This window comes from Dipteris shenzhenensis, chromosome 20 (assembly GCF_047967505.1).
Source record: "Dipteris shenzhenensis isolate YYH24624 ecotype China chromosome 20, Dip_SZ_1.0, whole genome shotgun sequence".
In the NCBI taxonomy this organism is placed as follows: Eukaryota; Viridiplantae; Streptophyta; class Polypodiopsida; order Gleicheniales; family Dipteridaceae; genus Dipteris; species Dipteris shenzhenensis.
The window spans coordinates 50,430,779-50,446,892 of NC_141615.1; the positions used below are offsets into that span (position 1 = coordinate 50,430,779).

At 43.8% G+C, this 16,114-nt stretch overlaps 1 protein-coding gene across 1 annotated transcript; it reads right to left on the bottom strand.

The window, feature by feature from the left end:
- Positions 1 to 1,305: 1,305 nt before the first annotated feature.
- On the bottom strand, positions 1,306 to 6,570 carry LOC147889804 (uncharacterized). The gene is made up of 4 exons (XM_087391409.1): positions 5,352 to 6,570; positions 5,006 to 5,183; positions 2,450 to 4,875; positions 1,306 to 2,365 (listed from the first exon to the last, which is right to left on the bottom strand). Exons 1-4 carry the CDS (start codon positions 5,493 to 5,495, stop codon positions 1,760 to 1,762), a joined length of 3,354 nt encoding a protein of 1,117 aa, XP_087247535.1. The 5' UTR covers positions 5,496 to 6,570; the 3' UTR covers positions 1,306 to 1,759.
- Positions 6,571 to 16,114: the final 9,544 nt, after the last annotated feature.

A 16,114-nucleotide genomic window follows, 5' to 3' on the forward strand; every position in this document is an offset into this window, starting at 1 on the left:
CTGGAATGAGAAGGATTCTACCAAGCATCGCCACGATCTGCTCCAACGCCTCACCCGACCATGGGAGGAGGTTTGGGAATTCGACCAAAACTAGGCAGTCATGGAATAAGAAGTCATCAATACTCAATGAGGAGCTCTAAGGAACCACCAGCATTGTCAAGATGAAGGACCTCCCATGGCAACCAACTCATTCGTGATAGCCTCAACAATAAGGAGAATCCTTTACCCAAAAATCTCACTAAGTAGCCACTTTTTGGAAGATCGCACTCAAACACAAGGAACTAAGCCAGCTCCTCCATGGAAGGCACTCTACTTGTGAAGAACTAGTAGCCAACCAAGAAATCTCAAGGAGGACATCCTCCACTTGTAGCTCACATGGAGTTGTGTCTACACGCCCAATTCGAACCATTTCTTACACTCTCTTTCGCTCGTCTCGACACCTCAACTTGCAATATGCCCTTCGCCTCATCGCACAAACTACATGCCCAATTCGAACCATTCCTTACACTCTTGTCTCTTTCGCTTATCTCGACACCTCAACCTGCAATATGCCCTTCACCTCATCATTCTCCAAAGGCACAAACCCACTGTGGAATCTTTTCGCCAAGATTTTTGCAATACAATGAGGGGACTTAGTCCTGAGTACTCTCCTCCTCCATTAGATTCACTCATGTTAGCTCCAAGCAGACCAAAAGTACCCTTCAAGCTGTTTCCAACCTTGTCCTACTAAAGATAGATGGCGGTCATGCGCTTAGGAGACTAGTTTGCTTCAATTCGCTAGCCCCATGTCCATTCTTTGATGTTATAATTATAATTTCAAGGCTTTTAAACAAGTACCCATCTTGTATTGTTTTGACTTGCTGTCTATCTTCAAAAACATGTAACAAAAATAAAAATCTTGATTGAATTAGCATGTCCTCCGTCCACCTTTAAGCTGAATCCTATTTCAAGGTCTTTCCCTTAACAAAAGATCTAATTTCCTATGGGTTAAATTTCCAAGCATCTTTCCATGTTATTAAGAGATTTACCATAACCAAAAAAAGATGAATGCTCATAAATCATTCATAAGGCCTACTTGAGATGTGCAACGTGGGAAAGAGAGCGGAAAGTTGAGAGAAAGAGAGATTGAGAGAGAGAGAGAGAGAGAGAGAGAGAGAGACTTGCATTGGAATATGTCCAAATTTTGGACTAAGAAGTGAAGAAATAATTTCCAGAAATCAAAATTCGTAATTTTGCTTTTGGCAGATCAATTTCCTTAGTGCTTCTAGGCAGGAAAAAAAAGATTTACCATAATTGGACCCCCTTGAAATGCACACGTTTGTTAAAATCTTGACTGCTACTCATTAACTAGCTGTGGGAATGGGCTATGTTGTTCTTCTTATTCCATGTCAAGCATTTGTAGAAATGGACATAGGTCAGAGAAATGGAGGGAAATGAATAAGCCACACGGAAAGACAACTCCTGAAATGCAAAATATACTTGTCCCCTTGCGCGTGTATGAAGTTTGAACGTGAAGCCAGCCAGATTTACTAACGGGTAAAGTATCCGTTGTTTTGCGTCTCTACGGGCGTAAGTACGACAAAACAGCCGGGTTCCTAGAGTCCACAATGACGTTTGTGACAAATACAAGTCCATCGCAAAGTATTTGCTGAATTAATCATTTGTGCATTTTTCGTCCTATGGAACGAGACAGCAGTACAGTCGTCGGAACTTGCAGGTCTGCAGCGGGGGGGCAGAGGATACATCTATCTGGTGATGATTAGCGATGGTTCTTACTAGACCTAGTGAAGAATCTACTGAAGCTGGAACTGCTACCGGGCTTGGGAGGGGGCTTGACGGGGAGGGGGGAGTGGGCGTTGTTCAAAGAGGCGGCCAAGCTGGTGCGGACGGAGTTACCGGAGGTGCGAGGGACGCCAAGGTGGAGGGTACGAGAGGGGGAAGAGGGGGGGGAGGTGGAGGCGCTAAGGGGGGGGCTAACGAGTTGGGATGGGTCGGCGTAGTAGCAATGGTAGTGAGGGTGAGAGGAAGGAGGGAGGGCTGAGTTAAGGGAATAGGCGGGGCGAGATCGGCGAGGAGGGGGCGGGATAGCGGCGGCGCCGCCGGTGTTAAGCGAATAGTAGGAGCGTGAAGGGGGGCGTAGCCAGGGTGGCTCAGCCTCCTCCGCCGGCGACTGTAAGCTTATCCGGCGGTCCAAGGAGACGGAATCCAAGGACGTAGCATCTAACGAAGGCGTTGGCGAGTGACCGCCACCGGCTGCCGGCGCCGGCGGCGGAGAACCGCTCAGCGCCGTCAATTGCTTCCCCAGCACCAAAATAGTTCGCTGGCATTCCGCTAATTTCTCCTTAGCGGTCTCCACCTCGCGTTCCTGAATAACAAATTACTAATTAGCACACGACTAAATTAGCACTTCCAATACGCTACTTATTATTAAAACCGCTAACTTTTATACCTTCTTCAATCGGGCCTCTTCTTCTTGTGTTAGAGGGTTCGACTGTTTTAGCAGCTTTTGCTCCAAATCTTTACATTTGGCCGCCGCTTCCTCGTATTGCTTGCGTTGATCCTCCACCTCTATGCTTAGCGCCGCCATTCTGCCTTGCAGTTTGGTGGCCTCCAATTCCGCTTTGCACAGCCTCGCTTCCAGCTCCGCTCGCTCCGCCTCTTGTTCCTCCGCCTTCGCCGCCTCTGTTTTTCGCATCTCTGCTATCCGAGCTTGCAGATCCGTCACCATTTGCTTCGTTTCCGCCAGCTCCGATTTCGTGCTTTGAAGCTCCTTCTCCGTCGCAACCAGTTGTGTTTCCATCTCGCCCTGCGCTTGTTCGACCAACTCCGCACCGCCATTGATCTTCTCTCCTCCGCCTTCTGGTGGAGCTCCTGCTTCTTCATCCAATTTCTGAGTGCCGGATGCAGCCACCAGCAGCTCCTTGGAGAGCAACTTCTCCAATTCCGACGACTCCAAATTGCAAAGCTCACTCAGCACGATTCCGAATCGCAAAAGCAACTCCAGCACACTCGCTTTTCCCTGCAACAGCCTTTCTTTCGAGGAGAGGAGGCCTTGCATTGCCTTGTCACCGTGAAGCTGAGAAGTTGGTGAACCCACGTCCGACTCTGATTTAGAAATAGGAGGCTGGTCTCCTCCCGCTGTCTTGTGCATACTGAATATTTGCTGCCGGGTTGACGGAACGCGCAACATGTCGAGCAGGAAGATGAGTTTGCACAGAACGAAGCTGATCATGCTGTCGACGGCCATTGAATTATGTTTGGACGGAGCCGTCGCTGCTGCTGCTGCTTCTGACTTCTCCGGCTCGCCATCACCTCCATGAGCTGCTGCAACATTGTCCTCGTCATCTGTATCATCCGTGGACGCCACAGCAATTCGCAGTTCGTCAAGCACCCTATCTAATTTGGAGGCCTTGTCACGGGCATCTGTTATCACACTCAGACTTTCGTGCAGTTGGCCGCTCCTTTCCAATTTGTCCACAGCACTCTCATCGGACTGAAAGGCCCGCAGTTGCTCTTCCACCGCAGAAAGCTTACGACTCACGTCCTTGCACATGAGATTTGCCGCCTCCAGCTCCGCCTCCTTGCTTGCAAGTATCCTTGACGTTCTCCGTTCCTCGGCCACGGATTCTGGCTGCGTTGTAATACTTCTTCCCTGATTCATGGTCGTCGACATGTCATCCTTCTGCATCAGTGACGAAACCGCTGTATTTTCCTGCTCGTTTTCGATCATTTCTGCGATGGGGTCAAAGTTGCACGAATCCATGGAGTGTCTGGAAGCGTGGGATGCTTTGTCTTTTTTCAAATGGGCGAGCTCACTAATCAATGCCGATGCCCATGACTCTGCGCAACTAGCCTCGTCATCTGTGTCTGCATTTCCGTCCTCCGACCTCGTAACAACACTTGGCTCTGTCTGCAGATCGACGACCCCGTTTCTCGAACACCTGGGAGTTCCTTGCAGGGATTCCAATTGATCCTCTGCTACTGATAGCTTGTTCACGGTCTTCGCACAAAGTTGCCTGGCTGCTTGCAGTTCCCCATTCCTCTTTGCCAGTGCCTCCTTAAGTAGCTTCGTCTCTTCTTCCATCGATAGCATACGTTCTGTCAGCATTTTGATGTCTTTCCCAGCATCCCGAATCTCTTGTTGGGAGCCGTCCAGTGACGAGATTCGGGAGCTGTCCAGTGAGGTTCGCCGCGGAGTACTCCTGCTCAGGGACCTCCGCGTCTTGCTCTCAGCGACGACGTCCTTTCCCAAGCCCTCGACTTCCATCCTCATCTGAGCCAGCGCAGAAGGACCAGGCAGCTTCTTCCGAAGTAGGGTTCGCAATCTTTGGCATTCCGATTCCAGCTTGGCAATTTTCCTCACGTTCTCCAGGTGCTGCTTGTGTGCAGCGTCTGCCGACTTTTTGCTGTACTCTCTCTCTTCATTGCGGATATCCAGTTCTTTGTTAAGCACGTGCAGTTCATACTTCAGAGCTGAGATCTCCTTCTCTAAAGAATGCAGCCTCACTTGAAGCACCTTCACATCAGCTTCAGCTTTTGCTTTGGCTTCGGTGATTTCGATGATTGTTCTAGCCCGCTCTTGCAGGGACTTTGCCATGGCACTGTTTTGGGCTTCAGACTCCATCAAACTTCGCCCGAGTTCTGCCTGCTTGGCTTCTAACGCTGCTTTGATCTCATTCCATTCCCTTGTCTTCCGCAGAATAGCTTCTTGAATATTTTGTTCGTGCTCGTCCCGAGCCTGCCTTACTTGCCGCATGCATTCCTTCAAAGCCCCGTCCAAATGCGCTACACGATCTTGTATGATACTCCTCTGCTGAACTGAAGCTTCGAGTTCTTCCTTCGCGGACACCGCTTCCGCCTCCGCTTTCTCCCATCCTGATTGAAATGCAAAATGATTCTAGAGCCCTGTCAAAGCCGATGAAGCATAGACACGTACAACAAAGTTGATACCATACAAAAACAGGTGCGATCGATACAGCCAGGGGTTGGAGACGGAGTGTCAAACCTGAAATAGCCTCCTCTGCAACCTTTGCATGTTGTTTGACCAAATCCTCTTTCGCTGACATGTCTGCTGAAGCAGCGTTTAACTTCTCCGTCAGGAGTTTCACCTTCTCCTCTGCTTGCTCCCGCAGTGAAATAGCTTCGAGAAGCCGAGCATTCTCAATTGGGAGTCGTGGAGTCTCCTGCAAGCGAGTCGAGATGCAGGGATAACCCAATAGACCAAAACACACGAGCGTAAGCAACCAAGTACGACAACTCCAAATATCAAATATCATGCCTTTTTTCTTTTAACCCCACTAGCCTTTGAAAAAGTTAGGGAGGGGCAGGAAGAGAGAGAAAGAGACAGAGACCTGCTCCACGTAAACTCTGGACGGAGGCTCCTCGTAGCCTTTAAAGGATACAGCAGTAGAGCGAAAGTCTGGATGAGAGTCGAAGGACGACCTCTTTAGTTTCCCACTAGCTTTGTTTCTCCAAGGCCAGCCTCTGCGCTCCATTACGAGCAATCCAGCAATAGGCACGCGTTTAAAATATTCTCACGGATCGGAAATGCGTAATCTTGGAGAATTCACGCCGGAACAGATTTTTGCCTATGAAGTCGAACAGGCTTAAGCCTGCATCTTTCCCTGTATCTAATCTAATTCTGTGATTGAGTGCGCCTCCTGGATCGCAATGATCGCGACGAGCACAATCTCATCGAAGGTGGAGAATGGAGATAGTGCAAGCACATATTGATCGAAGAAAAGTCGAAGTGACCTGAAAAGAAACTTTGTAGGGCCTGTTCAACAACCTCCTCTAACACGGCTTGACGCGCGGCCCGAGCAACGAAGTTATTCCATTTGCCAACGGAGATGGAGGAGCAGGAGATTTGTTGGACCTAGACCACTAGCGACCTAGCTTGGTTACGGAGTATCGTTACGGTCCAATGACCTTGGTTGCTTCAAGCTAGGTCGATTGGGCAATGGGGAGGACGACCTAGCTTCGAGAGAAGACAGATTTAATCTGTGGAACAAGTAGAGTAGAGGACGCCGGTATCCGCAATCTGCTGCTTCTCACTGTCTGGTTTGTGTCTTCGAGGTTAGAGATGCGTCCGAAATGTGCTGCTCACTGTCGATTTAGTGTGCACCGCTCAGAGCAAACGTCCGGAAGACAGAGCAACTCCGGTACCAGACGGATCAAAATGCAACTAAGTGAGCCGAAGGCCAACCATGCGCAGCAGGAGTGGTCGAGGAGCCTGACACGATCGCGAGAATCAGCGGTTGCTTGAGAATTGGAACAAGGAAACCACCCAGCTCAGCTAGAAAGGGACAAAGAGATGAGCGAGTGCGTGACACAAGGGGAGAGAGCTGAAGAGGTGACGAGGGGGAGGTGCGATGATGAGGGGGTGCGAACGTCGAAGGCCAGGAGCAGAGGAGAAGCAGGCAAAGTCATGAGGAGCTACTGAGGGAGGAAGAAGATGGTGGAGGTGATGAGACGGGAGTTGTGAAAGATACCAAAGAGAGCTTTAGTGGGCTCAAGAAAGAAAAAGCAGAGGATTTTGTTGCAGGAATGTAAGTAAAGAAGCCAGGAAAAGCTGAGTTAGAGCAGTGCGGTACAAGCAGAAAGGAAACAACAAAGTCTTTGTGTGCGTAAAAGACTACAACCCTAATTTCTCAACCAAATAACGCATCTACTTGAAAATTAAGGACAGCATAAGATACCTTATAAGGACAGCATAAGATAGCATTTCTTATAGGAGCTTGCATTGTGAACACATCCCAATAATAATAATAATAATGGAACAAGTCTAGAGAGGCTAAGAGAGCAAATATATAAGAGCTGAGCATCATTTTTATTTGTCCTCCATGTCCTATAACCAAAATCATGTCACGCCTTCAATTGCACGTCCCATTCTCACTGCCCAAGGATTTACCGCTAGGCCTCTAATTTTCCACATAAGCCTGCGCTACGCTTACACATAGCTAGCCACTGGAATTTTGCCATTTCTACACGGAACTGCCATTTTCTCAGACCGCTCATCATCTCCTCCACTACAGGTGTCACAGCCTACTGTCCTCACATCACTAGCTCTATACTTTCCACACTTTGCTCCATCATTCTTTGACCTCCTTCGCTCTCCTTTAATTTGGCATATGCTTCCCTTTCGCTTTTCTCTATCCACCCGTGGGACGTGGCCCACCCTCTCCGATCACGTGCCTCTCCTTGGATTCTCTGTTTCACCTACTGCCCGCGTCTATTAGTAACATCGAATACCGGTAGTTTCCTGGCTTTAAATATTCAACGGAAGATCGCCATGCTTTATCGATTTTCTGAGGCGGTTCAGATCACAGGACGAACGCTTCCTTGCTTTGACGGATCTTAAGCCACTCGACAATGTTATGGGTATGGCATATGAAATGAAACAGCCCTAACTAGAGTCTTAAGACCTGCCGCCCCTTTCAATTGAATTCATAGCCACATATCTTCAATGATCCAAACCAAAGATTTGTGAGTCCTTCTCGTTTAGACTTTCCATAACAAATTCGAGAATCTCTTAATCACAAATACTCATTTCACTAAAATGAAAGCCATGATATCTTAATGCCCCTAAGTCCGGTTGTAGATCCTCTTTTGGTCAAGCTTCATTGATAGAGTTATAGATACATAAAAACGCAATTGTTTTCCACCATACCAAGTTGATACATAAAAATGCAATTGTTTTCCAAAGTACCAAGTTGCAAGTTGATTTTTCTCAAGCATTACAAATGATTGTTCTTAGGAGCCTAGAATTTTACACCATAAAAGTTTGTCAAATCTTCAAATCACTTATCAAGCCCTAGAGTCTGCCCTCTAGTTCTAAAAGGGTCAAGTGTATTTCTATTTTATTTTTGTATCTCTTTCTCTAAATATAATCACATTTTCCCACGAAAAAAAACCAAAGATTTGTGTAAACCTTCTTTATACACACATAATCCACGTGAGGAAAATAATGTGAGCCCTTGTCCACCCAAATACATTTGCAAGCGTAAATCCTATGACCAACAACAACACAAAGCCATTATGTGAATCAGAGCATTATTTGTATCACCTTAAAAGGCCAGTCCAACATGCACGGCTACATTCTCATTTCTAATGGGATATCTACTAATGGGTGCACTCTTCAAAAATCAATTCAACACATCATGCAACAAAACTTTCAAAACAAAGATTAGTTCAGCACATTAACACATCATGTGACGAACTCTCAAAAAGAATTGATGTGTTGAAACTTACAATTTAATTAAAGAAGATGTCCAAATAGAACATTTACTTGATATATGAACATTTACCTGACAAGATGTCCAAATATAACATTTACTTTAAATATGAACTAATCATTTACTTCAAATGTAATTTCAAGTCTATTCTTATGAGAAAAAAGAAAATAGATCCATCATGGATGATGGGATTCTTGCTATTCAGATGGAACAACATATAGCATAATACATACCAAGTTTTTTTAAGTAGGTCCCACATTTTATCTCGATGGAGATGTTTCATTCAATCCATCAACCTAGTTCTCAGTCCCTACTAGGGCCTGAAACCCACCTAAGACACACTAGTAGACATTGATTACCAATAATGAGCCTCGTCATTCTAGGTTCCACCAATGACTCTAACATCCAACCAAAAGGAAGGCATCTCATGCCCTAATTAAGTGAGGTGCGATTGGTAAAGAGTCGGATTGAGACTTCCCCTCCTCCCCCCCCAACTTCTCAATTCAACTTGGTGTGGGAAACAAAACTTGTGACATCCTCTAAAGGCAAATCCCTTAGGATGATCAATAAAGTACGGAGGGTCCACACTTGAGTTGGCGACGACAAATAAATAAGGTGGGGGGAAAGAGTTCTCCATGAGATGTTTGGTGGGTGTAAGTGCCTCACACAGCAAAGTTGGCTCTCAAAACAAAACAAAACAAAATCCAATAGGAAGTTTTTTTTGTTGGCCTTCATACATGTTTTTCTCAAGTCCTCAACACTAGGACTTCAATTAAAGACCCCACATGGGACAAGCATGATATCTGGAAACTAAGAGCCCCTAGGAAAGGCAAGCACATCGATTAGCCAAATTGAAAATGAGTAGCCCTATGAGAGATAAACCCATTAATGCAACCAACTTGCACCATGCATATACAAAATCAAGAGTACAAGTGCAAGCCCAGGTAGTGATCTCTTCACATTCAATGCAATCTTCCCAAGCAGTCTAAAAATATCATAGACCCATTGGCTAGCCCAAAATAGTTCCAACTCATCCAAAAAACAACGGAGCAAAATATAGATCCATATTACTGATCTCTAAGTAATATGAGTGTCAATAGTTATGTGTCCATTCTTTATAGCCATCTCTCCTCATCTGTCATGACATTTGTGGACATCTTTTCCTCTAAAGCTACCCCATTCTCCTCTCCATCATATTTTTCTAGAGTTCTTTCTCAGGGGCTCCTCCATCCTTCAATCCACCATAGAACACATATATTAAGACATCAATTACATGATCATGAGCATGCTCATTAGGACCCATTTCATGTGCATGCATACCCTCCTCACATTGCGCCTATCTTCTTTTATTTGTCCAGTACTCTCCTAGGGCTCATTTATGGTTGAGAGGGAATGAAGATTTACAAGGTTGGCTATGTAATGCCACTCTTTGCCTTAATCCATCAATATTACAAAGTTTGCATTCTTCATCCTAAAATGCAATATAACATCAAGGCAATAATCCATGCACCTCATACCAAAAGTTTTGGGTCCCATTGTTGAAGTGGCACAAATAGACTTTACTTTTGAATATGATCCATCAGTATAAGCTGTTTCCAATTTGCATACCTCTTTCAAATCTGATGCACCAGCACACTCTATTTGCAATAGATTTTACATACAAACATGATTGATCAATATATTCTATTTCCAATTGGCCTACCTCTTACAATGTGCACATTGCATAAAATCTTCTTGCTGAGGTAATTCTTTCTTGATGTTGGTATTGGCTAATCTTCTAACTTTGAATATTGATATCATCAAAAATTTCTTGTACGAAATCCAACATTACTTTCTCTCAATCTACTAAACATAGCTTATCTCCCAAAAGCTTATATATAAGCATAAGAATAGGGGGTACTGAGCATTAGTCTCATTAGTCTAAGCATTAAAGTAAGAACTAGAAAAAGAGAGGGGAACGGCCAAAAAAATTGGTTATCTCACCTAACCCTTGAATCCCATTGAGCCCTCTATCCTACAATTGAGAGTCACCATGTTCTAATTTTGACCTTGCTTGGGGCCAGAACTTTCCCTCTAATTGTTTGTCACCTTGTCTCACTCAATCTTCATGTCATTTTGCACATGTGTGTGTACTTCTTATGCTGAGAGCACTCTTGTTTACAATTTAGGCGAATTCCTAAAGCTGCAACTTGCTCTTCAATTTAACCAACTGCATTTCTTTTCCACATTTTTAGCCCCAAAGGAGCTAAAGCGGTGGGTAAAGACCATGGAGGAGGGAAATGAATGAGCAAGGCCTTACTCCTTGATGACCTCATTTCTTTGGTTATCATCTCATCCTCCACAATATCATCTTGATTGAGTTCCTAGTTTGCAATCATCATGATCAAAATATTCATTCATCATCTCTTCCATGGTCTCATAATCATCATAAATGTCATTCTCAATGTATGGTTGAATACTGCATACCTCATGTTCTTTTCCATTAATCATTTGTCCCTTGCATCAAGGAAGCCTCTCATGTGTAGGACCATAATAGCTTTGTGGTTCTCTTCTCAGTTTATCTTATAACAGCAAATGCAAAAAATGGGTTTTAAGCATATAAAATATAGCGCCTTGTAAATAAAATAAATGGATTAAGCAAGAAGAACCGATGTTTATCATTGGCTATCCCTGCAATCCACTCTTAATCTTGACCATGACATAGATATCTCTTTTTCTCATCGTCTCCCATGCTATTTTAACTCTTATCAACATATTGGGCAAGCTTTTTCATACCCTTGATTTTATTGCACATGTTAGTTGCCTGTCCTTTTAACATCTAGCTTTACATTGTTTCCTCTCCTTAATGAGGTTGTAGATGTACTCCAATAGTTTTTCCTACCATCAAAGGTGGAAGTGCACGCCATATTTCTTGGTGTAAGAATGCACTAGAAAAACTCATAGGTTGACCAAATTATTGATCCATGGCTAAAATATTTATTCTTTGTGATGCCTGAGTTCTCGTGATCTATGTTCACATATCCAATTATGCTTAAGTAAGCGCATTTAAAGTCCTTAACGATTTTATAAAATTTAAGATCTTGTCATGGTATTGTTTTCAATCATCAAGGGCCAAATAACTTTTGGAGGTGCAGTGTGATGTGAGTCTGCTGGTAGGGGGAGAATAGAATCGACAGTGGCTCATGATGGTTTAGAATAGCCCATGTGCTCCTTGGATATGTTTTGTGGCATGATCATTATCATATGAGAGGTCCCCAATTCTCACCATGACAAATTCTTGACCAACTACCATCTTGCTCTAGACTCCTTAACTATGCACCAACATGGCTAGCGTCATTAGATCTATTCTGTGATGATGGTGTGCCACATGGACTTGGAGGCTGTACTTAATCTACTTCAACCACCATGCTAGTTCCTGATGCAAAACACATGGCACTACATGTACATCTTTGAAGCCATAAACAGTCTTCTTAGTAGAGGACATAAGTCCAAATCCAATCACGCCAACCACCGTAATGGCGAGAATACACTTCTCATACACACTTGTAGTGGCCCAAGTCAATAATCGCAATGGCCACATCAAGGTCAGTGGTGGTGGATGTATGGAGGCTATATTTATCTATTACAACCACCATGCTTGTTGGTGATGTGGAACACATGACATTGCATGTGTTTTTAGTGGAGGCAGTGGCATACGTCAACCATTGTAATAACTGGAAGGTGGAGTGGCACACGTCAACCATTGCAATGACTAAAAGGTGGAATGGCCCACATCAACCACCATGATGGTCAAAACCAATTATGTCAACCACATCAATGATTGAAACTACCCACCACCACCAACGTGCTACCCTAGTGGCCACAACAACCATTGTAGGCACATGTGCACTGCCTCTCCATATAGTGGTAAGCAATGCTTTTGGATGCAAAGTGGCATAATTTCTAAGAAGCTAAGCACATAGGTGAAGCTTGAAGATGAGTGTGAGATAAGGGTGGAGAAAGAGGATGAGACTTTAAGTCGATGAGGTTAGAAATTGAGAATGGAGACAAGGGTGGAGCAAGAGGATGAGAACTTGAAGTCGAAATGACTTGAAGATGAGTGTGGAGTAGACACAACTTAAATTTGAGGCTTGAAGATGAGTGTGGAGTAGGAGGATAAGAACTTGAAGTCAATAAGTTTGAAGACAAGGGTGGCACATGTAGAGTCCCACTTTTAAATAGCAAGTACCCAGTCCCATGGGGTGGTGGAGGGGATGGAGATGAACAGAAGAAATTGAGGATGGAAAAAAAAGGAGGTGGTGGAGCAGGTGGACATGGATGAAAAAAATGAAGGGTAGATAGACTTGGAAGTGGAGGAGAGATTCAAAAAGAGGGGCATGCAAAACTAAATGGCAAAGAATTGAGGGGCAAGGATAGGTGTGTTGTCTTTATCAGATGTGCGGGTTTAGAGGATTAAATTTTTATCAGATGTGTGGGTTTAAAGGATTAAATTTTGGGATTAGTTAATAATGAAATGTACCAGTCACCATTTGTGAGTAAGACAAATTCTCTTAATTTAGCAAGAATGAGGCAAGAATTTGGAAGCACGTTCGCACTCCTTTGCCTTGAGACATGTGACCCACTTTCACTTTAGCACAAAAATGTTGTCACTTTTTCTCTCATTTCCAAGTCCAAGTGTGTTGGTCACCAATAGTCTTGTCCTTGCTCATTGTAGCATAGGTGTTCACAGATGTAGCATAGGTCCTCTGGTTGTATTCTAGTGAGAGGTGTAGTTTAAAGCATAGAAATTAGTGTGAGTGTGCACATAAGTGAGAAAGGAGAAAAGAGCAGAGACAGGTGGGAAGGAACAAAAGCAGGTTTTTCGTGTCTAGTATTTTTAGCACAGTAAAAAGCTTTCAATTACTTTTTACAAGGTGACCCATGACCAAAAAACTTCGTCAAGCAGTAACCCCAAATATTGATGGAGGCTCTCACATCCATATAAGTTCAAGGGTTTAGGAAAGGGTTGTAGGGTTTAGAAGGAGGGTAGGGTTGAGAAAGCTAACAAAGGATTCTAGGGTTGAGAAAGAGTTGTATTATTTAGAAAGGGTTCAACGTTGAGGAGTGGAGAGCTAGTCTCCTTCATGGTTTCGTGGCGTAAAGGTTGAGAAGGAGTGAATAAGATTGAGGTGAAGGAAGGAGGAGGAGAAGGGAGGAGGGAGGAGGAAGGAGGAGGAGGAGGAGAAGGGAGGAGGAGGAGAAGGAAGGGGGAGAGGAGAGAGGAGAAGGAGGTGGATATGGGAAGAGGCGGGAATGCAAGGGTAAGGACTGCAAGGTTGAGGGCATGCTAGAACACGGTATTGTAAAGGAGCATGGACATTGGGAGATCAAGCACATGGACACAAAAGTGAACTGAACGTTGAACTTCAAAGAGTGGGAGCTTCTTTTGATTGGGAGATTGTTATGCATGTCAGTCTCTAGATAACTTGTAGGGGACCTCTTAGGGTCTCTACACGATTTGTAGGGCACTTCTTGGATTTTTTTAGGAGACCTCAAGGATAGGAGTCTCTACACTTTTGATAGGAACATCAAGGACTGGGCTTGTTTTGTAGGAGTCCCCAAAGGTGGGAGTCTCTAGGGAACCTCAAGGATGGGACCTTTTGTTATGAAGTTCCTATCACAGTTTTGCTCACATGCAATATAGATTAGAAGTTAGTTTATGGTGTTTTGACCTCTCTATTAGTGTGTGTGTGTGTGTGTGTGTGTGTGTGTTTTAACCCTTGGGTTAATAGGCAACTCGAGGCAATTCATAACTCCAGCTACACCAGGCTCAAGTAGGGATGATCCATGAAGAATTTGTCGATGTGGTTGAGAAAAGCTCTGTACCTCTAGATGTAACAAAGGGACGCAAGGCCAAGCACCACTAGTCAATGAAAATGGTCCAGCGATCAAGGAGTACAAGCTAAGAAGGTAGTTAGCTCGGCCGCTTTAGCTTAGGTGCGAGTCTAGGTACATAGGAAATAGAGCATGAGTTGTAAGGGATTTGATCCCGACTAGTCTTGTGTGTGTAGAGGCTAGGAGAGAGAAAGACTGAGCTATAGACTTCTAAGTCTAAGTCAAGGTGGAAAGAAGTGAGACGAGAGAGAGAGTATGGTATTGGTTTTTCAGCCACACGAGTTGTTTGTACTTAGTTTAAACCATTGGAGATAATACAAGTATTTACTATCGAATTGTGTTGCATTCTGGCTCTATTTCCATTTTTGAGAGATCGGTCATCTTTATACGGTCTGCCCACGCAACACAAAACCCCTATTTTGTTAGTAACTTACTATTCAACACCCTGCACAAGGTAGAAAGCCCAGCAAAGTGACCTTGGATTACAAGAGTGAACATCTTCCATAGGATTTCATAGGACTAAGTGGCCAGATTCTCAAATAGCAGCTTATGCTAACCCAAGTGAAGCTACAGGAGTTGCACAGTTTTGCAAATTACTATAAAAGATTTGTCTCAAGACAATCCAAGATTTCAGTATCTTGCAAACTTGTCTAATGACTAGTGTCTCAGGAGGAACCAAGTTCTAAAGGAGACCCAAGTCCAGAAATGGTAAAAGCATTGGAGACCTTCCAAAATATGAAGGTCCTCTTGATAGTAGAGAAATTACTAAAAATTGCACCATATCATAAAGAGTTTCTCTTGCATTCTAGTCATCGACACTCCATTAAGGAACTGGACTCATTTACATCCATTGCATAAATGAATCTAGCTTGAATGAGCTTATCTAGCTCGAGCTTTGACCAGTTAGTGTACTTGGGATTCATTATGCACCTTTTTTGCCTGATGGGTTTTGCATCTGGAACCAATGGAATTATGTCTTGACAGATCTCTGGAGGAACTCCTTTCAAATCAGTATGACTTAAGCAAAAACATCTCTATACGACATGAATAAATTTTAACTGCTTGAAGTTGGTCATCAATCATATTCATATTGATAATAATATTTTTGCCTCCTCCTTTGTCCTTAGATTTAGTTCTTATGTGGGTTTTGGAATCAAATATTCAAAACTAATCCAAGCTACTTTTTTATTTGGCTTAGCTAATTCTCTTTCACCTATGACATATCTAGTGAAATTGCTTGAATAAAGATTGCTATGTAGTTGTCTTGTCATCCTTCATCTTTTGATTAAGTTCAGCACGCACTTGGCAGAGGTCAATCCTTCCCACGGGCAAGATCTAGAGTTCCGTGAGCCAAAACTAATCCTTGACTTCCAAATACTTTGGTCTACAACTCTTGGGCACTTTGCTTGGGTTAGTGGGAATTTGTACTTCCTTATCCCTAGTTCAGAGTGTGTGTGGACTATAGGAAGTTGAGTGCCCAAACTGTACCAAATCCATTTCCTATTCCATTCACAGATGGTATACTTGACCAAGTTGCAAGACATGAGATGTACTCATTCATGGATGGCTATAGTGGTTATAGTCAGATTTCTGTGACACTCAAGGATCAACCAAAGACACTTTTGTTACTAATGGGGTGTTTATACCACAAAATTCATGCCATTTGTGCTTGAAAATGCACCATCTATCAAGTCATACATATGAGGTCATCCATTAAAAATGCAATGAGGTCTCCAATAAGATGACCTCTAACAAACCCTTATGAGCTTCATCAAGTACTGTAGCTCATTAGTGTGGCAACACTCATCTTCACCAGAAGCCGAGTCAAACCATATAGAACTACCACAATAAGTTTGCTAATAGTGATCATCTCATAGGTACCTGGTAGGATTCCATGTGGTAGTGAGTGCCTTGAACTCACCATAACTAAGGCTAATTTTGGGACTAACAGTGAGTTTATTCCAGTTTAGGTGTCACATGGGACATTAAAAATGGTGGTGCATCTT